Below are 24,123 nucleotides of genomic sequence, written 5' to 3'. Positions count from 1 at the left end.
CATCAGTATTAATTATAAATCAAAATTGATTTCAATTAAACATTTGATAGTATTTCAAATTAATTCATTTATCTGAAAATACAGAAGGATAAATATATATATATTCAAAATAAAATCTTTCTTTTATTCATTTTAACTAATTGATAACAGGTGCAGGTGCTCTATCCAGCTACTGTATACATATCTCTATATTTCTTTGTTATAACAGGTATGATGAAAAATAAAAACTGGAATGTGTACTAGACAAAAACACTTAATAAGAAACCAAACTCTTTCTGAATGACATTGTGTATTATAAATCTTGTCACCTCTTGGCCTTGGAATAACTTTTTTTGCTTTAGTTTAGGGTTTATAAGTCAAGTGTCTTCGGGTGCAGGTGTAAAAAACAGTGAACTTCTAGAAATTTTGTATATGTTAGTAGAACCTTGTGTCATAGAATTTGAGTTGTGGTATAGATAAGTAAAGAGACATTTATTTTTTAGAGTGAAAGGATGGCTGAAGAGAAGGTTTTGAATTGGGGTATATGTGGCGCTGGAAAAATCAGCAATGATTTCTGTTCTGCAATGATGACATTGAGCAGATATGAAAGGGAACATAAGGTATTGTATTAATGTTTTATAATATACATAATATTTTTTAATACAAGTTAGTGCATCTTTATCAGATGTTAAGGTTCCACTAAAGTTAAAATATAGAAAATTGCATAAACATCAAAACCTTGCCTCTATTTTTCAATCTAAAATGAAGAAATCCCTAAACTATGGGAACATAGTTCATTTAACCATACTTAACGTATTCACACTGTGTAAATTGTAAACATGGTAAATAAACTTAGAATTTTTGTGTTATGGTCAAACCGGTTTTGGAAGTGAACACTAAATTTTCCAAAAAATTTGGAGGCCTGCTAGATTTTGTGTTATGGTCAAACCGGTTTTGGAAGTGAACACTAAATTTTCCAAAAAATCTGGAGGCCTGCTAGATTTCGTGTTATGGTCAAACCGGTTTTGGAAGTGAACACTAAATTTTCCAAAAAATCTGGAGGCCTGCTTGAAGACTTAATTTGTTTAAAATTGGTATGAACGAATACTTCTACATGTAATGCAGTACATGTACAAGCTAATGTTGATTTTTAAGAAAATGTATTGATTTAGGAGTTTCAGTTAATTTTATGTATCTGAGTGAACGAATATCGAAGGTACAATACAGAAATTGGACAAAAATGTCATTGAAACATATGTATGTGACAAATAAGCAGTAGCTTGTACTGCATTACATGTAAAAGTATTCGTTCATAGCAATTTTAAACGAATTAAGTCGTCTAGCAGGCCTCCAGATTTTTTGGAAAAATTAGTGTTTAACCCCAAAACCGGTTTGACCATAACACAAAAATTTCAAGTTTATTTACACAGTGTGTATATGTGAAGTATGTTCAAATGAGCATATGTTCCCATATAGTTAAGGAATTTATTCATTTTAGGTTGAGAAATACAGGCAAAGTTTATATGTTTTTGTAGTGTCCCAGACGATTGCAATAGTTCAAAATACAGTGTTCTTGATATTGGACATACACATGGGTTTTTGATGAGTTGAAAAGAGTGTTTTAAACAGTAAATTTAAAAGTACTAATTCTACTTTTTTGTTGAATCTTTGTACATATTGTAATTAAATAGTTATCAAAGGTACCAGGATTATAATTTAGTATGCCAGACGCACGTTTCGTCTACATAAGACTAATCAGTGACGCTCATATCAAAATATTTATAAAGCTGTTTTGTAAACAGGAAATTTATAAAAATGACCACATTACATGTATTGATATTCATGTCAACACCGAAATGTTGACTACTGGGCTGGTGATACCCTCATGGACGAAACGTCCACCAGTAGTGGCATCAACCCAGTGGTGTGAATAGTTATCAAAGGTACCAGGATTATAATTTAGAACGCCAGACACACATTTCATCTCCATGTAAATTAACCATCAACAGAATGATCAGGTATGACCAAAAGTTTGAAAAACTGATGAACCTTTTTGAGATCACAAAAAACAACTCATTCCAAGGTTGACTTTGCCTAAATTTTAACTTAACTTTCATCATGTTCAGTACGTATGTTACCAAACAATTACAAGCATAAAATATAATTAAACGCATATGCATGCCAATACTCAAAATACTACATGCTTCTATGCAGATGATAATCTTGGGGAGTGATTATCCAATCTTTTAACAGTTTACAGTTGGTTATTTTTTATTTTTAGATTACTGCTATTGCTGCCAGGTCCCAAGAAAAAGCCCAAAAGTTTGCAGATATATTTGAAGCACCAAAAGCTTATGGTTCTTATAAAGATGTAGCTAATGACCCAGATATTGGTTTGTATTTATTATTTTTGATATTCATTTTTTTAACACTGTTAAGTAGAAAATAAGATGATCATAGGAAATGTATTGATTCAGTGTATAACAATACTTTATTTTAATTTTTTATTTTAAGAGGGTTACACAGTTAGCTATATAACTAATCTTCCCTGAGGCCCTCATCATGAAAAATCAAACAAAATGCAAACATATACATTGCATACATTAGTATAAAAAGTTATGTATGATAATAATGTTCAATACAACTTGATAAAATGTGATGAAAAAATAAACATGATGACATAATCAGTTTTTAATATTATTTATACAGCTAGGCCGATTTCAATAAATGATCTGTTATTTTGTATTTGAAAGAATTAACATTTGTAATATTTCTTAACAGTATTGGCAAATTATTCCACAAGAATGGTCCAGAAAACATAAAAGATTTTTTTGAACAATTCTGTTTTTAGTTTAGGGAGTATGAGGTTTCCTTGAACAACATTTCTCAAGGGGTATGTATTTCTTTCTGAAACATAATGAAACTTGTTAGTAAGATATGATGGGGCATCATTTTTGATGCACTTAAATGTCATCAGAAACTTGTGGTATTTTATTCTCTGATAAACTGTCATCCAGTTTAAGTGTTTGAATAAGGGCACAGAAGGAGCGAAAGGGTGTGTTTCTAGTATTAATATAGCAGCTCTCTTTTGTAATTTTAATATCCTATTTGAACCCTCACTGCTGCAACTACTCCACACTATACAACAATAATCAATTAGTGGCAAGATATAACCATTATAGAATAATTTTCTGCAGTCTAGATTTAGAAATTTTTTAATCTTTCAATAGTAGATTTTATTTCCAGAAATTGTCTACATCGGGGTGATACATACAGAGCATGTCAGATTGAGTATGATGATGTTAGAGGCTGGAAAACATGTGGTATGTGAGAAACCATTGGCACCAACCTGGCAAGAATGTAAAAAGGTCCTAGATTATGCCAAAGAGAAAAAACTACTGTTCCTTGAGGTAAGCTTATTGAGCTAGTTGTAAAATTTATGATTATGTACACAATATGCATTTTAATCTTTAGATAGGTCAGCATAATAAAGGCCAATGCAAAGATTACTTTCTTTTAGATTGTTATAGAAAACATGTATCTTAAGCAATGTAGATTTCCTTTGAAAAAGGTAATTTTGTGAAATTTAAATTTTTGGGAAGAAAAAAATCTATAAAATATGAATTTCTGACCCTTGTCAATTTTGTCCAAAATCTGTGTTATGAAATTCATTTTGGTCAAATATGTCAATTTCAACATACCGGTACTTATGATTGATCCACAATGACATCACAGTTATTTTAGTTTTATGTCTATATTTAGGCAGTTTGGAGTAGATTCTTCCCAGTCTATGATGCAATCAAGGATGAAATAAATTCTGGAAAACTAGGAGACATTTCCATGGTAACCACACAATTCTGTATTCCTATTATGTCAGTAGAACGTTTATGCAAGAAGGATTTAATGGGTGGTGTACTTCTAGATATAGGAATCTACTGTATACAGTTTGCTTGTCATGTATATGGAGAGATGCCAGAAAAGATTATTGCAACTGGTAGCCTAAATGAGGAAGGTAACCACATGAGTCACCAAATACTTCAATAGTCTGCTGTTAAGTGTGGATTATATACTTATGAAAAAAGTTTATTTGCTATAATGTGTATCACAGAGAAGTTTATTCTTATTTGTATACATGACAAAAAGCACAACCGCAATAGTCTTTTAAAGACTACTAAAGAGAGATATAATATCTGCATTAGAAAATTCAATGTTAGAGAAAATGCAAATGACCAAGCTCATTTTTAATGAACTTTTGAATATTCTTTAATTTTGCTTTCTTATTAAGAAAAAACTAAAATAAATTAAAATAATATGAGTTATCTCCCCTTATAAAGTAAATATGATAATTATAAATCTATCAACAAATATTGTGCATATAAAAAAGTGTTCCAAAATTAACTGCATTTCTGACTCTAATCCCATTAGAATTATGTAAAAATATTAAGAAGAATAATCAAGTGAAGCTTCTTGAATATATTATATACAGGTGTGGATGAAGATGGATGTGTAATATTATTATACAGTGGAAATAGAAAAGCTAGTTTGGTATACAGTGGTAAAACTGCCTCTGGGAACAATACAGCTACCATAATGGGATCAAAAGGTCAAATTTTTGTAAGTTTTTATGATAAATGTGTGTTACTGTGTATAGCTCCTGATAATTCGTTTCATAGTTTTAATAAACATTTTATTGTTAAAATCTGTGAAATATTTATGTTCTATGATGTTAGTTGCTCGTATATTTCCCTTAAATTTTATGTGTCGAGGCTATTATCAAAGCAAACTATAAATTTCTAGTTACACAGAAAGAAAAAGATTAATAAACCATGATTTAAAACACTCTTTTAAAAAATTGGTTTGCTTATCTATGGCATGCAAATGTGCGTACATGAAGATAAATTGTTGTAGCTTTCAAAATTTAGACAGCGCAAAACGGTTCTTAAAAGGAAAATATTTCAACATGGTGCAGCAATATTCTTGTATACAGTTTTTCCTTGCACCTTTTGATGAAGCATAAGAAAGAAAATTTATATGAAAATGATAGATGCTGTTTAGACAGCTTTACAATAACAAAAGTTGAAGGAAAATTTTAATTAAGTTGTGCAAAAGGGCTGCCTTTAAATACATAGTAAAGGTCGCTTGAAGGTCATTTTATATGTACAGTAACACTGACCTTGGCACTGAAAGATTATTGATATCCCTAAAAGTAAAGCCAAAGTTAATAAAATTAAAACGTGAAACTGACATGAAACCAGTTGAATTTTTTATTAAAATAATGTGACAGAAAATGAGGAAATGATTTATTATTTTACAGATTGATGATTGTTTCTGGTGTCCCAAGTCTGTAAAGCTGACAGAAACAACATTAGAAAATAAGATACCTGAAGGTCCATCACCGTATAACTTTTATAACAGTGGTGGACTACGATATGAAGCTGACCATGCATTCAAATTAATCAGAAGTGGTAAGGTTAACCAGGGTTTCCCCTGGGTCAATTATTTTTGCCACCTCTTTTGCCAAAACAATATATTGTTTGCCACTTTGATATTTTTTTCGCCAAGTAACATATTTTTCTCCCCCTCCCCCCTAAATAAGATGAGTTTGCCCCATCTTTGTCTATGATTATTCTCTCAAACTTATCTTAGAGTCTACGTAATGAATAAACACTTAACATTTACTATTAAAAAGACGGAACTTTTTTAAAAGGGTGAAAATTCATTATACATGTATTTTGAACAACTTTTCTTTAGAGGGGGCCACTTACTTTTGATAATAAAGAAGATATCAGTCCCATAATATAACAAAATTCTTGGACATGTTTTGACAATATATTACAAGAAATATATACAGTTCTTTGAGAAAGTTTCATTAAAAGAAAAATAGGTGCCCTTTTGGTCTATGAAGTGATTTTTACAACAAAACAAAAGCTTTTATCAATTGGAATTGATCCCTCAATTAAGGTGTAGGTAACCATTGAAGGGTTACTCCCTTTCGAGACGTTGGTCCCAATCTTTTGCAAAGATTTCTTCATAATGACAGTTTTCTTCTAGTCTAGGCCATCGAAAATGAAAAAGTTGAGACGTAAAACTATGCTTGAAACATGTCGTGACACACAAACGACTTTAAAGTACTCTTTAAAATCAATTACCTATATCAAGTTTTAAATCGGCGATTTTTCTTGCTTTTAAATTTTTTTCGTCATTACAACAGTTTTCTTTCATTAAAAGAAGGAAAGGAAACGTCAAGAGTTTGCTTCGAACATGTGCGTCGCAAAGTAGTTAATTAACGATCCTTTTGTGACATGTGATAGACGCCATTTACCCATATTATTTTGTCAACAATACAATCAACACCGTTATTGATTAGTCCTTTGTTGTAATCCTTTGTTGTCGATATCACAAAATGCAATCAGCTGATTATTGATTTTCTGTCAAAATCTAAACGAGTTCAAGGTGAATTCTGAGTATATTGTCTGATCAGATAAAATTGAGAAACCCGAAAAAATGTAAATAAACAACATGGCTGAAAATAAATCGTATATATATTTCTTTCGCCAAATTCTTTCGCCAATGACGAATTTTAATCGCCACAATTATTATTTTTTTGCAAATTGTGAAAATGGTGACCAACAGCGAAAACCCTGGTTAACTATACACATGTCTAAATTAACATTTTAATGCCATACTTTTTTTTCCACTTTGTATAACCATGTTCTGTGTCAAGCAAAACATGAGGTACACTAACTTGAGACAACAGTTTAATTAGCAATATGATTTGTATATGAACAAAACCAGTGATAAAGAAATTTGTTTTTTTACATGGTTCTGTTATCCATTTTTCATTTATTCATGTCCTTTACTTCTTTTACAGAGTAGTACGTGAACACTAATTTTTGGTCATTAAAACATGATGTAATTTTTATACGACCGCAAAAATTGAAAAAATTTTGGACGTATATTGGTATGATGTTGGCGTCATCATCGTATGCCGCTTCGTCGTCGTGGAAGACATTTGGTTTTCACACTATAACTTTAGTATAAGTAAATAGAAATCTATGAAATTTAAACACAAGGTTTATGACCATAAAAGGAAGGTTGGGATTGATTTTGGGAGTTTTGGACCCAACAGTTTGGGAATTAGGGACCAAAAAGGGCCCAAATAAGCATTATTCTTGGTTTGCACAATAACTTTAGTACGTGTATAAGTAAACAGAAATCTATGAAATTTTAACATAAGGTTTATGACCTCAAAAGGAAGGTTGGGATTGAATTTGGGAGTTTTGGTCCCAACAGTTTAGGAATTAGGGGCCAAAAAAGGTCCCAAATAAGCATTTTTCTTGGTTTTTGCTCAATAACTTTAGTATAAGTAAATAGAAATCTAAATTTTAACACAAGGTTTATGACCACAAAAGGAAGGTTGGGATTGATTTTGGGAGTTTTGGTCCCAACAGTTTAGGAATTAGGGGCCAAAAGGGTGCAAAATTAAACTTTGTTTGATTTCATCAAAAAATGAATTATTGGGGTTCTTTGATGTGCCAAATTTAACCGTGTATTTAGATTCTTAATTTTTAGCTCACCTGGCCCGAAGGGCCAAGTGAGCTTTTCCCATCACTTGGCGTCCGTCGTCGTCGTCGTATTCGTCGTCCGTCGTCGTTAACTTTTACAAAAATCTTCTCCTCTGAAACTACTGGGCCAAATCAAACCAAACTTGGCCACAATCATCATTGAGGTATCTAGTTTAAAAAATGTGTGGCGTGACCCGGCCAACCAACCGAGATGGCCGCCATGGCTAAAAATAGAACATAGGGGTAAAATGCAGTTTTTGGCTTATAACTCAAAAACCAAAGCATTTAGAGCAAATCTGAAATGGGGTAAAATTGTTTATCAGGTCAAGATCTTTCTGCCCTCAAATTTTCAGATGAATCCGACAACCCGTTGTTGGGTTGCTGCCCCTGAATTGGTAATTTTAGGGATTTTTTGCAGTTTTTGGTTATTATCTTGAATATTGTTATAGATAGAGATAAACTGTAAACAGCAATAATGTTCAGCAAAGTTAGATTTACAAATAAGCCAACATGACTAAAATGGTCAGTTGACCCCTTTAGGAGTTATTGACCTTTATAGTCAATTTTTAACCGTTTTTCGTAAATCTTAGAAATCTTTTACAAAAATCTTCTCCTCTGAAACTATTGGGCCAAATTAATCCAAGCTTGGCCACAATCATCTTTGGGGTATCTAGTTTAAAAAATGTGTGGCGTGACCCGGCCAACCAACCAAGATGGCTGCCATGGCTAAAAATAGAACATAGGGGTAAAATGCAGTTTTTGGCTTATAACTCAAAAACCAAAGCATTTAGAGCAAATCTGACATGGGGTAAAATTGTTTATCAGGTCAAGATCTTTCTGCCCTCAAATTTTCAGATGAATCCGACAACCCGTTGTAGGGTTGCTGCCCCTGAATTGGTAATTTAAGGGAATTTTTGCTGTTTTTGGTTATTATCTTGAATATTATTATAGATAGAGATAAACTGTAAACAGCAATAATGTTCAGCAAAGTTAGATTTACAAATAAGTCAACATGACCAAAGTGGTCAGTTGACCCCTATAGGAGTTATTGACCTTTATAGTCAATTTTTAACCATTTTTCGTAAATCTTAGAAATCTTTTACAAAAATCTTCTCCTCTGAAACTACTGGGCCAAATTAAACCAAACTTGGCCACAATCATCTTTGGGGTATTTAATTGAAAAAAATGTGTCCGGTGACCCGGCCATCCAACCAAAATGGCTGCCACGGCTAAAAATAGAACATAGGGGTAAAATGCAGTTTTTGGCTTATAACTCAAAAGCCAAAGCATTTAGAGAAAATCTGACGTGTTAAATTGTCTATCAGGTCAAGATCTATTTGCCCTGATATTTTCACATGGATCGGATAACCTGTTGTTAGGTTACTGCCCTGAGTTGGTAATTTTAAGGAAATTTTGCCGTTTTTTGTTATTATCTTGAATATTATTATAGATAGAGATAAACTGTAAATAGCAATAATGTTCAGCAAAACAAGATCTACAAATAAGTTTTCATGACCAAAATAGTCAATTGACCCCTTAAGGAGTTATTGCCCTTTATAGTTAATTTTTAGCATTTTTCATAAATTTTTGTAAATTTTTAGAAAATATTTTCCACTGTAATTACTGGGCCAAGTTCATTATAGATTGAGATAATTGTACCAACAAGAATGTTCAGTAAAGTAAGATCTACAAACACATCACCATCACCAAAACACAATTATGTCATTAATTTATCTGTGTCCCTTGTTTAATATGCACATAGACCAAGGTGAGCGACACAGGCTTTTGAGAGCCTCTAGTTGGTCCTGTTTTCAAATTGGTCTACATTAAGGTTCAAAGGGTCCAAAATTAAACTTAGTTTGATTTTAACAAAAATTGAATTCTTGGGGTTCTTTGATTTGCTGAATCTAAACATGTACTTAGATTTTTAACCGGATTTTTGTGACAAAAATGTTGGTTATTGATTTGGGGATGTACGGCAGGCGGCTGGGCAGGCGGGCGGCAATCAAATGTTGTCCGTGCATTAACTCATGAACCGTTCAACCAAAGGTTTTAAAATTTTAATATGTTGTTACTGACAACTAAATAAAGGTCAAGTTCAATAATGGCGATTTTAACTTTTACCGTTCAGGAGTTATGGTTCGTGAAAGATTGAAAAATGGTTTTTCCAGTCGTGTCCGTGCATTTACGCATGAAATGTTCTACCAAAGCTTCCCAAATTTTAATATGTTGTTACTGATGACAAAATGGAGGTCAAGTTCAATAATGACGATTTTGACTTTTACCATTTAGGAGTTATGGTTCTTGAAAGATTGAAAAATGGAGTTTCCAGTCGTGTCAGTGTATTTACACATGAACTGTTCCACCAAAGCTTCCCAAATTTTAATATGTTGATACTGATGACAAAATGGAGGTCAAGTTCAATAATGACGATTTTGACTTTTACTGTTCAGGAGTTATGGTTTTTGAAAGATTGAAAAATGGTGTTTCCAGTCGTGTCCGTGCATTTTCTCATGAACCATTCAACCAAAGCTTTTGAAATTTTTATATGTTGTTACTGATGACAAAATAAAGGTCAAGTTCAATAATGACGATTTTGACTTTTACTGTTCAGGAGTTATGGTTCTTGAAAGATCGTAAAATGGCGTTTCCATTCACTTTATTGCATTTACTCATGAACCATTCAATCTAAGCTTTTCAAATTTTAATATGTTGATACTGATGACAAAATGGAGGTCAAATTTGATATCGACGATTTTCACTTTCACCATTCATCAGTAATGGTTCTTGTGATATTGCCAGGACACAAATAAATGTTAATAAATCCGGTTTGCTGTCGTTGTGACAGCCTCTTGTTGATTTTGGGCCCAGTTTTCAAGTTGGTCCAAATCGGGGTCCAAAATTAAACTTTGTTTGATTTCAACAAAAATTTAATATATGGGGTTCTTCAATATGCTGAATCTAACCATGTATTTAGATTTTTAATATTTGGGCCCGGTTATCAAATTGGTCCACATTGAGGTCTAAAGGGTCTAAAATTGAACATTATTTGATTTCATGAAAAATTGAATTCTTGGGGTTCTATGATATGCTGAATCTAACCATGTATTTAGATTTTGGATATTGGACCATAATAGGTATTAAATGTCCAATTTAAAATTTTTAAAGGGAAACTTCGCAAAAAAATCAAAAATTGATATTATGTCCATTCTGTATAAAAATTCTCAAATTTATAGATATTAAAGTTTTATTCCGCTAGATAAGAGATCACCATCGATTTTAAATTTTGAGTATCAATTCTTTGCGTTCTGCCATTTTGTCATCTTCTACGATCAAAAATCACGATATGTCTATAAACCACAAAGGACCAAAACTACAGTAACTGATGCAGTCGTAATTGCGTGTCGATATCTTGTCAATCGTACGGTTGTTTTATCTGACTAACTAACTTGATACGGAAAATGTTCTTATTTTTTTTTTAAATAACCATAGTCTGTTATTTTTAAACTGTTAATATTGGAATTAATTAAAAAGTCATCTGATCACCAGCATGGCTTAAGGTATTACTCCCAAAGGTATTGTGAGGGGTGTGAGGTGACACGTCCAAGTATTCAAGCGATATCCTGTCGGGCTTGCAAGTTCATGCATCGTTTCACTTCTGTAGGTATTGATCGGTGTACACGGCCGATAACTTATAACTTTCCATTTTGAACTATCAGGTTTATAATATACATCTCTGTCTTGCGTGTCTGAAAGTGATATAATATACTAGTCATCACTTAACTCATATACGCTTGTTTATAAATAACATTTCTGGTGTTAAGAATATTATTTATAAAAATATAAATAATACATAAAAAAAAAGATTTGAAGAAATAAAAATCTATTTACACATTTTTTCCAAGGGTTAATTTAGGAAAATGTAATATAAACTCGTTGTCAACAGTAAAGGACAGATTGGAACATACCAGAAATATTGATTTTAAAAAATGTACGCATTTGCTGACGATTCGTTTATACACCTGGATAGAAAGTTACGGAACTATATAGCGCAATTTAAATTATATACATGTATACATTGAACATAAGAAAGAAACATACATTTTGTGTAAATTGGGGTAAAAGTTTTGTAAATAGACTAGTCCACGTATGCCAACAGTATGTAATCAACGAATTCGATAGACTATTGTATACCAAAAGAAGAAGAAGAAGAACGAACTATACAAATCAGTTGAAAAAGGCTTTAGTTAACTCATCAGATGGATAAAAATACAAATACTATAAATACAATTGGAAGTTTTCGTTTTTGCAATTTGAGAGTAAATGATGTATCAAACGTTCAAGAATGCGCATGTAATGTGTGTCACTGGATAAAAAAAATCATCCTCAACACCTACTTCCGTATGGGACTTTCCCTTTAAGTGACCTGCAATTTAACAGATGATACACTTTCTAAGATTTATATGTCCAACAACGACCCACTGCTCTACATGTGTTACTAACAGCCTAAGATAGCAATTCTTTTGTTAGGTCAATTCTCTTTCGTACAATACCAGAAAACATGGAAAATAAGTTCTTTAAATTTTGACTCTGGAATTAATACCATTTTTTCGTGCGACAAACTTTATTTCTGGCGATGAGCAGACATGGGCGGAAAACAATAAAAAGATAGGTTTAATATTTGTTCATTCATTTAACATGTATAATATGAATATCATTTAGTACACTTCGGTCTATACAAATGCAGAATATACCATGATGGTTTGATTTCGTCAAAAGATATAAGAGATCTGACAAATAGATTATCACTTCGATATTGCAAGACACCCATTTATAACTTTGCACTTTTGCATACCAAACTTTCGCAAAAAGATAAGTCATTTGATTAAATAAGAAGTTGTGGTTTGTTTACTTGGGAGACACTTACCCAAATGAAGTGGACTTAAGCAGCTATATAAGTCACGGTATGGCCTTCAACAATGAACAAAATTAAAAGTATATTGTATAATTCAACTAAATGTGAACATGGCTGTGAGTTAGTACGTCTGGAGCTCTCCCTCTATGGCGCTTGTACCTCGGAAAACTTATACAGCTTGTTTCAAGAACAACCGGGTTCAAACAAACTGTTCTGAAATCGATATTGTCACTAATGCATTCACCCAATTCAATATTACCATCAAAGAGAGTAAATTCGGGGCAACAAAGACATTCCGTCAATAACGGCATAACTATGCATTTAGTACACGAACACCAATCCGGCTGTGTTAAACTGGCGAGGATTGCTAAGGATATCTTGATTTCGGGAACTTTCTGCAGCTTCCATTTTATGGAGCTCTTCTTCGGTATACTCTGGCTCTAGTGCGTACCCAAATTGACCATACTCGTCAAAATCTGCCTCTCTTGACCGGACTGGAACCCCTGTTAGTACTATCAACCTCTTTTTTTTTACTATCAACCTCCGAACAAGACATTTTTAGTTACGATTTTATGATTAATTTTGGGACAATATATACACTGTCCTATAGAAACAAGCACGCACAAATCATGAGAGAAATATATGTGAGTAAAAGTTAATTGAATTAGCAATGTTAATATCCTTTGGTCTCGAATGTATGTTAACTAATTAATGTGTTTTTATAGGCTAGCTCAAATCCTCATCCAAATAATATAATCTATATGTAATAATCCCTTCCTACCACACCAAGATTTAATGCCGAGCGGTAGACATATTTAAGGTACTAATTAAGTATAATTAAATGAACAATAGATAACAATAATTAATCATAAATGTGCAAAGATTTAAAAACATTTTTTTTCTTTATTCGTACAATTATATTCCGCTTCGGTAGAGTTATCTTCAGATAGTTTCAGATATTAATTAATACATGGGTTTCAAAAGTCTAAATGTAAGTGTTCTCGTACACTTTTTTGCCTAATAAAGACAATCAAAATGATTTGGTAAAGCTATTTCTAATTTCTAAGTTCCCCTTTTTTATGAGACTTAAATCAAGGACAAGAGGTGTATATCATTTTATTCTGACACATGAATTAAGTTTCCCGTCTTTAACCGAAAACTGTTTATTTCTTAGTAAATTAATTTATATGAATTCAAATAAATAATAGCACCAAATATAATTAAATAATTCCACGGCGATCTATTTTTATTTGTCACCTGTATTTTTAATGTGTGTAATGCTCCCTTGTTTTATAATCCACTTATCCGAATAGACAGTCACACCTTGCAAGGTGTGCCCTAGAGGCGTGGTTAAATACCGAAGTGCAAATAACAATTTACCTTTAAACAAGCCATCTACGAGTATTGCCACAGAACCGTGAATACACACATCGTATAAACCTAGGCATAGCAGAGATAGTAAAAGGTCAATAAGAGTACACCAACATATTGTCTTTACAGATTATTGTACTTTAATTTGTGCACCTTATCAGTCCGAAAATGCATTAATTAAAAATAATTTTATAACTTTTTGTGTTGTCTAAAAAAATAATTCGAATATATACGTTTAACATAGAAATTTATCTCATGAATGTGTACAATTGCACGTCTGTGCGTTTTATCTTCTTATTATCGGCTGGTTATTAGATAAAGCATAAGTCATCGGCGCGCTTACGATTACGTTTAAATATGATTAAAAACCAAGACTTTTAATGATTGTATTTTAAATCCCGGCATGCAAAAACCAGGAGAAAACGTCACGACCTACAGGAAGTAGTTAATATTTTTTCATTAATTATTGAATTTCTCCTTTATTACTGCACATTTAGCGATAAAACTTTGTGAATATATATATTATGTCATTATGAACATATTTAAACCATAAGAAAAAAATCGCGAATTTTCCCTTTAAGTTTTTAAGTTTAAGTTCTTAGACCACATTCATTCTGTGTCAGAATCCTATGTTGTGTCAACTATTTAATCACAATCCAAATTCAGAGCTGTATCAAGCTTAAATGTTATGTCAATACTTGCCCCAACTGTTCAGGGTTCGACCTCTGCAGTCGTATAAAGCTGCACCCTGCAGAGCATCTGGTTATAAAGTATTCACTTGTTGATTTTATTGTAGGTCAACTAGATAGTCCTAAGTATGGATACAAAGATGTTGAGATGATTCACAAGATAATTGATGAAATATTGAAGCAGATTGGATTGAAATATTAAAAAGGAATTAAGGCAAACAATGGATTGGGAAATGTTTAGTTGTTTGGTAGAAAACTTGACCTTTTCTGAAGGTTTTTGGTTTGAATATATAAGACAGCTTTCGTTTTGCTTGAAAAAGTAAATTAGATTGTTAATCAATATTCAAGAGTTTTCAAGGAGATTGAATAAATCAAACTTTAGGTATTTCAAGAATTATTTTTTAATCGTAAACAGTTGAAGCAAAATTGTAACAACATTTATGACTCAGCATAGGTTCAGTCTTCAATGAAAGTAAATTTTACAATTTATTTTCTCTCTGTTAAAGGTAGAATTTCTAGTTGTGGGTAAATAAAAATATTATAGATTTTATATAATGTGGTTAATGAAAACCATTGAAGAGCTATTAGTTCCTGAATGGAAATTGAGCATTAAATGTATTAAGGTTGTTCAATAGCTTTTATAAACCATTAGTTAATTTAATTGTTGGTCTGCATTCTTTTCTACAATTTTCACTTTTGTCATTATAGAGTTATGGAACTTTATCTTCATGTATCATGTAGTAAAACAGGAATGCCTTGAGCAATTTATTTCTAAATTTTTCAATTAATTTGCATTGTTCATTTGGTCTATATTTTTTGATATTTTTTTGTTCTTCTCAAGACTTTTATAAAGATTGCTTGGAAAAGCAGTGTCATGCATTATGCAAGGTTCACCAGTTATATCATGACATTTTATAATTATTTTACTTGCCACACAATTCATGTTGATTATTGCTTGTAATTTCAATTATTTTTTTCTGGTATGCTTTTTAGAACTCTTGTTTAGGAGTAATATCCAAGAATTCCATTTTGTTATAATTTATTGTAATTGAATGAAAAACAAAGATACCTTTTAAAACATTATACTGTTGAAAGATTGACCTTTTTAAGAAAGGTTTGAAATATGTCAAAGCTGTGTTTCTATACCAATATACACATGTACTAAACCAAATTCATTTGGAATCTTAAATTATTTTTATGAAAATATTCTGACAACTTACAACCAGTGCATAAGCAGAGAAATGACATTTCCTACATACTGTTTTTGAGTATCTATGTTTATGTTTGTCAAAATTTTAGATTTAAAAACCTATTTTTCTATATCTTTACATATAAAAGTGTGCCATATTCATTTTGTTGGGTAAAAATGAGGTTTTCTTTTTGTTTTGTTTGTTAGTGAATTTATATATTTATATGCAATATTGTTTGATTTATTTTTATATACAATTGTATAATTTGAAGCTTACATTATATTGTATGTACATGCTAAACTGTTGGACATGTTAGTCCATATTATACATAGTTTGATGTTAAGGAGGGACATATTATAAAATTGATTTATCCCTACCTCAACAACTGCACCTTGTGACATATTTGTTTGTTTATGATCTCCTTGATTCCATTTCAGTTCAATTTGACATTAAATGTGCTTAATTCAAAATGTCTAACTATTCTTAATACTATAATATGTTTTTAAGTTAGAAAAGAGAACTCATCAGACTTTTTAAAAAGTAGTTAAATTATCTGGTTGTTCAAAATTCATTGATGTGACAAATTTATCATGAATAAAATAAAAGCTTATTTAATGCATAACCGACAGAAAAATTTGCTTATTTGATGACTCATTTGATTAAATATAGTGGTAGTAAATCATTGCAGAAGGTGTTCACTCATACTGTATAATGGAAATGTAAGAAGTAACATCATTTAGAGCCGGATCAATACTTCTTAAAAAGATATATCTTGTCTTTTCTTATCCACTGCAATGACATTTTTGATCAGTTTGGATGTTTGGTATTTGCAGTTTAGACACTTCTATCAAAATCAAAGAATACATCGTTGCTGGGCTTCTAAAATGTCGTATATGACTTTTTTGGCTAAAAATACTTTTTTACACCAATGGTCTGGGCGGGAGGAAATCTTTGGTATTACAAAATAGCATGCAGTTACCCCAATCAAAATGTGTGAAATAAGACATATTACAAAATTGCCAATGTCAGTTGTTTGTAAAGTTTGCTTCCAAAATGTTGTATGAAAACTTGAAAATCGTTGTAGAATGGCTTTGGGAAAAAAAATAATTGTACATTTCTTTTTTTCTGTGAAAATAATTTAAGTTCTTGGATAATCCAGAAATGTCAAAGTTTTCATTTCACTGCTATTTACAAAAATGTTCAAGTTTACATACAACATTTTGGAAGCATGCATTTTGCCAAAATTTTCAAAGCCTGTTTGTGAGATATTTTTTTCTTGAAAAATTTGTAATTTACAACATTTTAGAAGACCAGCGACGACATGTATAATCTTTACACACTATACACTTTTGGGAAATTTTATAGCTTGAATAACTGAATAAAACACTTGCAGATTTATTTTATTTCTGAGTCCTTAGTCATTATTATAATTAGTTTATTTTATAAGCATTTGTATGCATACTATCTTGTTTCAACTTTTGAATTAAGCATATTTACAATTTGTTTACTAAGTTTTTAAAAAGATTGTTTGACATCTATATTTTGATACACATATATACATATTTGAATTCCATATACATTATACATGTATTAGGTTAAACATATTTTATTGTTCAAAACAAATAGATTAGATCCAAGTTTTTCAACTTAGTTCTGTCTTCTCCATAGAATGTATATGTATTGCCTTTCTATAATAAAAATATCATGTCAGTATTTGCCTAGTGTGTGTCTGATGAGTTTAAAGCTTTATCTGTATTCTAGTCAATTTATATATTTCCTTATAAGCAGTGACAACCATATTGTTTCAAAAAGCATGCTCAAATTTGATATGCCAGTTGTAGAATTATTATGGTATTAAAAAAGGTTATTGAATAATGAATGGGAGGTGCAATTTTTCCATAATTAGGTCTATAGTCTAAAGGTGTTGGTAATATATTATATGATTGTTATACATTGACATTCAGAATGAGAAGAATTTGTTAAAGAGTTAAAAAAAATGTAAGTGTGCTAACTATATATTTTTATATTTGATTAGATATTGTTTATTTTTATACAATTGTTGAAATTAAATAAATTACAACTGCAATCAAAAATACTGGGTTTTTTTTGTCCTGCATATATGATATATGAATAATACTGTATACTTCCGGTCTTACAAGGTGGGTTTGGTATTCGTATACTATATACTAACTGAAACTCTTATTAATATACTATATACTGACAAATTTAATTGATGAATTGTCCGCCACAAACAGTCCTTATTTTCAATCCTGCAAAATTTATTTTGCGAAAGTGAGACGTATGGATCCTATATTCTGTCATCTGTGGCTTCAGCCTCAAGGTTCAATCTCATGGTCTTCATATGACCTTGACCTAATCTTAATGGTTCACTTATCAATGATATGTTTTTGTGGTTGGATCATTTTTTTCAGGCACTGTAAGTGGTATGACCACTATATTTGGTGTATGATGTATGGTGTACATGTCTGTCTGACATGATTTGTCTGACGGTGACCTTATTTCATGGATCATTGAAAAGTTTATGTGATACTTATAGTACAATCTTCATATTTTCTTATAGACTTTCAACATAAATTCAATCACAAGAAAAGAAGGTGAGACATTCCAGTGTGTGTACTCTTGTTACACGTTTTGTGAGGGTTTTTCTTGTTGGTATAATCTTTAAACTATGTTAAAGAGGAACTGTAAAGCAATTATGATCAGCAAAATAAGATTTATTAATTAGTCAAAATGGTAATACATGATTATCAACTGCTTAAAAGTTATTGCCCTTCAATGATGATTTTTACCCATTTTCACAATAATTTTAAAGTCTAGTGACTGCCTGATACTGGTAAATTAAAACTAAACAGCAACTAAAAGAAAAAAAAATAGATTATTCATAAATGAGAACAATAAAATAGTAGCTGGAATCCTTAGAGGAATTAATAACAATTCAATGATGATTTTAACCAACTTTTAGCTCATAAAAAACTTGAAATAGGTTTGTTCCTTGAAACCCCTGTCTTGCCTGAACGCAGAACTTCCACAAACTCAAGAACATGAAGGAAGTACACAACAAACCAAGCTGTCTGGGAACAGCTAAACTTGAAATTATATTAGGTGGTAAATGTTTCAGTTAATATATGTTTCTGTAAAAAAACCTTCAGTTTTCATCTTATCTTTCATTTTGTTTTGGACAAACTGACAATGCAGTAACTAAATGCTCACAACAAATTATTTCCGGGAGCGTAATAAAAGCAAGACAAACTTTTTAAAGCTGACCATACAGTATTGTTTTTCCTCATTATTGAAGGCATTATGGTTGCCTATAATTCCTTACATCCGCTTCATTTGAACTTTAGTGGATAGCTGTCTCATTGGCAATCATACAACATCTCCTAATTTTTTTTAATTTTAAGAAAGATAGTTTATAGCCATTGGAAAAATAACATTGCAGCCAAAGCTTATCATGCTTCCTGCAAAATTCACTGCTTTACTTGCATTCATAAAGCTTTGGTTTACAAAATATGCTTTCTCTTCTATAAAATAAAGAATAATTTGGCTTGAACTTCTACCGCCAAAGGCAGAAAGATGTTGAATGCCTTCATTTTCACCTTTATGATAAAAAATGTATAACAATAAAATGAAATAATATATCACAAATAAACAATCAACTTATTTTTCTTTTTATGTATAGTCACTGTATTTGCAATATATGCATAATAATCCTAATATTCTTTAAAACTCAGAATAGTGGGTATCACAGTTATTTTTGTATGAGAAATATTGTTCATTGAAAAAGTATTGTCTAATTCATACAGCTGATATTAAATTTTCACTTTTTCTTCCCATCTTTCTTTGCTTTTTCCTCAGTTTGTGCTTCTCCCTCTCCTTCCTCTGGTTCAGGCAGAGGTGGAGGGCCTATGTGAGGGAATGCATTAGGTTCTAATGGTTTTAATTTGTCTTTCGTTTCTAATTGTTTTTCAATTTGTAAAAGTCTATTTATTTGCACAGTTCTCTCCCCTCTTACTGGTGCTCCAACTTTGATAAGTCTTGCATTTACACCTACAGCCTACAAAATTAAAGAACCTCAGTGAGCACGCTCACATACCCCACGTCCCCACATTGTCATTGGAGAAATTAAATAAGTGTAAGAAAAAATAATTGTATAAGAAAAAATATTGAATAATAATTTCCTGTCAATATGCACATCAACATAGTATGTCCTTATTATCTACAAAATTTCATGAATGTGGTTTCAGAGGAGTTGAGATGACAAACTGTTGCAGAAGAACATTGAAGCAAATAATTTCAAAGGGGCGTAACTCCTAGAAAAAAAAATTGAATCGTAATTTCCTGTCGATATGCACATCTACATAGTATGTCCTTATTATCTACAAATGTTCATGAAATTCTGTTGTTTGGTTTCAGAGGAGTAGAGATGACAAACTGTTGAAGTAGTACATTAAAGCAAATAAGTTCAAAGAGATGTAACTCCTAGAAAAAAAATTGAATCATAATTTCCTGTCGATATGCACATCTACATAGTATGTCCTTATTATCTTAAAAGGTTTCATGAAATTCTGTTGTGTAGTTTCAGAGGAGTTGCGATGACAAACTGTTACAGTAGTACAATAAAGTAAATAAGTTCAAAGGGGGGTAACTCCTAGAAAAAAAATTGAATCGCAATTTCCTGTCGATATGCACAACTACATAGTATGTCCTTGTCATCTGAAAAGGTTTCGTGAAATTCTGTTGTGTGGTTTGAGAGGAGTTGCGATGAAAAGAAACAGGACTGACGGACGGACAGACGGACGGACGGACGGACGGGTCAAAAACATTATACCCTCTGCAACTTCGTTGCGTGGGGTATAATAAATTCAGTAATATCATGAATACCAGGGGAAGTTCAATTAAAACAAAACATGTTCATGATTTGAAGTAAACCATGGATTCACATTTTCTCCTTCTACAAGAAAATATCTGCACAAAATAATGAATTAAGTCCTTTTATAGGCCTACTGGTATAAAATTAATTGGTAGTCAACTGTTTACAGCAAACCATTTTATTTCATTTTCTTTTTCTTTTCTTTATCTCTTTTATGAGATAAGTTATGTATGTCATATAAATAAGTCTTATTTATATAATTTCATACAGAGACATAGTTTAGACCAAGACGAGCAGATTATCTGGGTTGACTTTCTTAAAATTTTCAAGTAAAATTCAGAAATTATTGCCATGTTTTTATCATTTCAAATTTTTTTATTGTGTTGTTGGGTTTTTGTATCCTTAAAATATACCAAAGTAGCTCTTATTCAAGAACTGAATGTTTCTTTTTATATTTTTATTGGGGTGTATAAGTGATGACTACAGCAAATTGATTACTTGTTCACTTGTTCAAGAACAAACTTTTCAAAATGATAGAATCTTTATGAAACATTTATGCAAAGTAATATTTCATAATTTATCATTGCTTCAATGAATGGTACTAGTATATAATTTTTTAAACTTACAAAATCTGCCAGGAATGTGTCAGTAGTCTCCCCTTGACACGAAGACATAACTATCTGATTATCATCCTCTGAAATGGAAAAGAAAAAAAAACAATTAAAAGTAGCACCATTTCAAAGAATTTGTTCTAAACAATTAAAGTGAGTTAATTGGCCTTATTAAAATATACTAGCGCCTATGAAGAAAAATGTTTAAGATTCTCATGGAAGACTTATAAATTTTCAATGATTTTGCAGTTCACAAAAACAAAAAAATGAAAATACTCCAGAAATATACCAAAAGAAGATAAAGATAGACGTTATTTAGCTAATTGGCGCACAATTAGCCTTATGAATACTGACACAAAAGATTGCTTCTGCTGTTATTGCTTATAGAATAAAACCTGTTTTACCATCTATTATCAGTGACTATCAGAAAGGCTTTATAAAGGATAGATTTATGGTTGAGAATACATGTCTTATGTATGATTAATTATGATACACTATTTAGAAAAGCAAACCAAAACTGGTCTTTTACTGCTAGTAGATTTTGAAAAGGCTTTTGACTCTAATGAATGGTCTGTTTTTAAAAAAAACAGTGACAAGTTTCAATTTCGGACCATCTATATGCAGCTGGTTTGAAGTATTTTATTTGAAAGCATCAAATTGTGTTATAAATAATGGCCATCTTTCAAGCGTCTTTAATTTGGAGAGAAGCTGTAGACAAGGTGACCCCCTCTCCCCTTACCTTTTTATTATAGGTGTTGAGTTACTTTCTATGATAATAAGGTCAAACCCCAAAATAAAGGGACTTTTTGTTCATGAAAATGAATCCCTTTAGAGTCAATATGCTGATGACACTTTCCTTGTTTTAGATGGAACTGAAACCTCTTTGAGGCAGACTTAAAATTGTTTTAACTCTTTCCAAAAAGTATATGGGTTAAAAAATATTTTTTCTAAAACTAAAGCTGTACTTTATGCAGTGGTAGAGAAGGGGAGTGCAGTCTTTGTTTGACCTTATTAACTTAGAGACTAAGGACTTTTGTAATTTTGATCAAACTTTTTAAAGTACTAGAACACACCCGTGATATCGCGGGTTCATGACTGAATTAAAGTATATAAATATGCGTAAGCCTTATTTTGTATTGGTATTGTCATCTGATTTGGATGCACTGGAAGTTATCAATTATTGGTAGTATTAATTATTTGGAAAACAAAAGGGCCTGGAATGAAGTTTTTTTCTTAAATAATCAGCATTGTCCTATATTAGTTATAAATAAAGTTGGATCCTTTAATTCGCTGTTTGACGTCATGCCGGCTATCAAATTGAAAACTCAACCTATACGCCAGATTTTTAGTATTCGTATTGTCATCTTAGAAAGTCATACTGATTAAAATACTACAATAGGGAACAATGTGACAATGATTGAATTTAGTAGTGTCAACCCCGTGTATATAGCAAAATCCTAAATACACAGTTTGGTGGTGCGCCTGTCAGATGCGGAACGTACAGATAAGGTAATAGGTAACATCGCAGGTCTGTGACTGAATTAAAATATATAACTATGTGCAAACCTTATTTTAGTATTAGTATTGTCATCTGATAAAGTCATGCCGATTATAAGATACACAGTTTTCTCTGCTTTCAAATCTTTCTGTTTGAACCCGTCGAACTGGAACTTATCAATTATTGGTAATATTTATTATTTGGAAAACAAAAGGTCCTGGAATGGAGTATTTTTTAATCAACAGCATTGTCCTATATTAGTTATAAATAAAGTTGAATTCTTTGATTCGCTGTTTAACGTCATGCCCGCTAACAAATTGAAAACTGTACCTATACGCCTTATTTTTAGTCCAGATTTTTAGTATTCGTATTGTTATCTTAGAAAGTCTTACTGATTAAAATACTACAATAGGTAACAATTTGACAATTTGGTAGTGTCAACCCTGTGATTATGACCTGTGTATATAGCATATTAATCCTGAATACACCGTTTGTTGGTGTGCCTGTTAGATGCGGAACATACAGATAAGGTAATAGGTAAAAGGTGAATATACTATTGGTATCGGTATCGGACTCGACCCGGAACTTCTTAATTATTGGCAATATTAATTACGTGGAAAACAAAAGGGCCTGGAGTGGTGTAATTTTTAATCTACACCTTTGTACTATATTAGTTATATATAAAGTTGAATTCTTTGATTCGTCGTTTTTACGTGATGACGGCTGACAAATTGGACCTCGTAATTTTAGTATTATAGATTATGGTCTCATTGCAAACATTCCAAAGTATATGAGAGCACATATTAAAGAAAACATTGCTCATGTAAATTTTGAAACTTTTAACTGTATTGATAATTTTTGGAAAGATTATTGTGTAACAAAAAGGCAAAGTTTGTATACAAAGATTTTGTTGACAGAAATGTGCAACAGCCAACAGAAAAGTTCCTACAATGGGAGGAATTACTTGGTATTGAAATTGCGGATTGGTCAAAATATTATATTATTTTAAGAAATTCATGTAAAGACACTTGTTTAAGAACTTTTCAATACAAATTTTTACATAGAATAATTGCAACTAATACTTTCTTGTATAAAGTTAAACTTAAAGATTCAAAGCTTTGTACTTTTTGTAAGGTTTCTGATGAAATCATGGAGCATTTATTCTATGAATGTCCAATAATACATTTTTTTATGGCAATCTTTTTCACAAAAATTGAAAAGATATTTTGTGAACTTTAGATTATCTAAGAAGCACATTTTTCTTGGTCTTCAAAATGAGAGTTTACTGTTGAATTTGATCATTATTATTGCAAAGAACTATATATACAAATGTAAATTGTATGAAAAGAAACCAAGTATTATAGGGCTATTAGCAAAAATAAGAAAATATCAGAAAAATGAACATTATATAGCA

At 31.3% G+C, this 24,123-nt stretch overlaps 2 protein-coding genes across 4 annotated transcripts in view; one reads left to right on the top strand and one right to left on the bottom strand.

Annotated features, from left to right (window-relative positions):
• The first annotated feature begins 116 nt into the window (after positions 1–116).
• On the top strand, positions 117–17,802 carry LOC139520701 (trans-1,2-dihydrobenzene-1,2-diol dehydrogenase-like). 3 transcript variants are annotated; one of them, XR_011663942.1, is made up of 9 exons: positions 117–208; positions 483–599; positions 2,261–2,372; positions 3,226–3,389; positions 3,742–3,991; positions 4,466–4,593; positions 5,294–5,444; positions 14,627–16,573; positions 17,031–17,802. XR_011663942.1 is itself a non-coding variant. In XM_071313580.1 (8 exons), the coding sequence occupies exons 2-8, from the start codon at positions 492–494 to the stop codon at positions 14,719–14,721; spliced, it is 1,008 nt and encodes a 335-aa protein (XP_071169681.1). In that variant the 5' UTR covers positions 127–208; positions 483–491; the 3' UTR covers positions 14,722–17,802. The 3 variants fall into 3 exon arrangements, 2 of the variants coding, with proteins under 2 accessions (XP_071169681.1, XP_071169682.1); XM_071313580.1 differs by having other exon boundaries at positions 127–208; positions 14,627–17,802; XM_071313581.1 differs by lacking the exon at positions 117–208 and having other exon boundaries at positions 381–599; positions 14,627–17,802.
• A 1,580-nt stretch (positions 17,803–19,382) lies between these two features.
• The window catches only part of LOC139520699 (enolase 4-like), a 70,702-nt gene continuing 65,961 nt past the window's right edge, over positions 19,383–24,123 (bottom strand). The window contains exons 13-14 of the mRNA XM_071313578.1: positions 21,227–21,294; positions 19,383–19,784 (exon numbers count right to left, since the gene is read on the bottom strand). Coding sequence (XP_071169679.1) covers positions 19,548–19,784; positions 21,227–21,294 — 305 coding nt within the window. The 3' untranslated portion in view covers positions 19,383–19,547. The remainder of the gene's footprint in view (positions 19,785–21,226; positions 21,295–24,123) is intronic.

The sequence above is a fragment of the Mytilus edulis genome, chromosome 4, assembly GCF_963676685.1.
Source record: "Mytilus edulis chromosome 4, xbMytEdul2.2, whole genome shotgun sequence".
NCBI lineage: Eukaryota > Metazoa > Mollusca > Bivalvia > Mytilida > Mytilidae > Mytilus > Mytilus edulis.
The sequence above is the reverse complement of the archived record's forward strand: the minus strand, read 5'-3'. Positions and strand labels throughout refer to the sequence as shown.

What these genes read in the sequence shown, in the direction of transcription:
- LOC139520701 (XM_071313580.1), top strand. Translation starts at nt 492, where the DNA reads ATGGCTGAAGAGAAGGTTTTGAATTGGGGTATATGTGGCGCTGGAAAA. An exon ending in AGCTAATGACCCAGATATTG is followed by an intron (nt 2,373 to 3,225) that starts GTTTGTATTTAT and finishes TTTTATTTCCAG; the next exon opens with AAATTGTCTACATCGGGGTG. An exon ending in AAAAACTACTGTTCCTTGAG is followed by an intron (nt 3,390 to 3,741) that starts GTAAGCTTATTG and finishes GTCTATATTTAG; the next exon opens with GCAGTTTGGAGTAGATTCTT.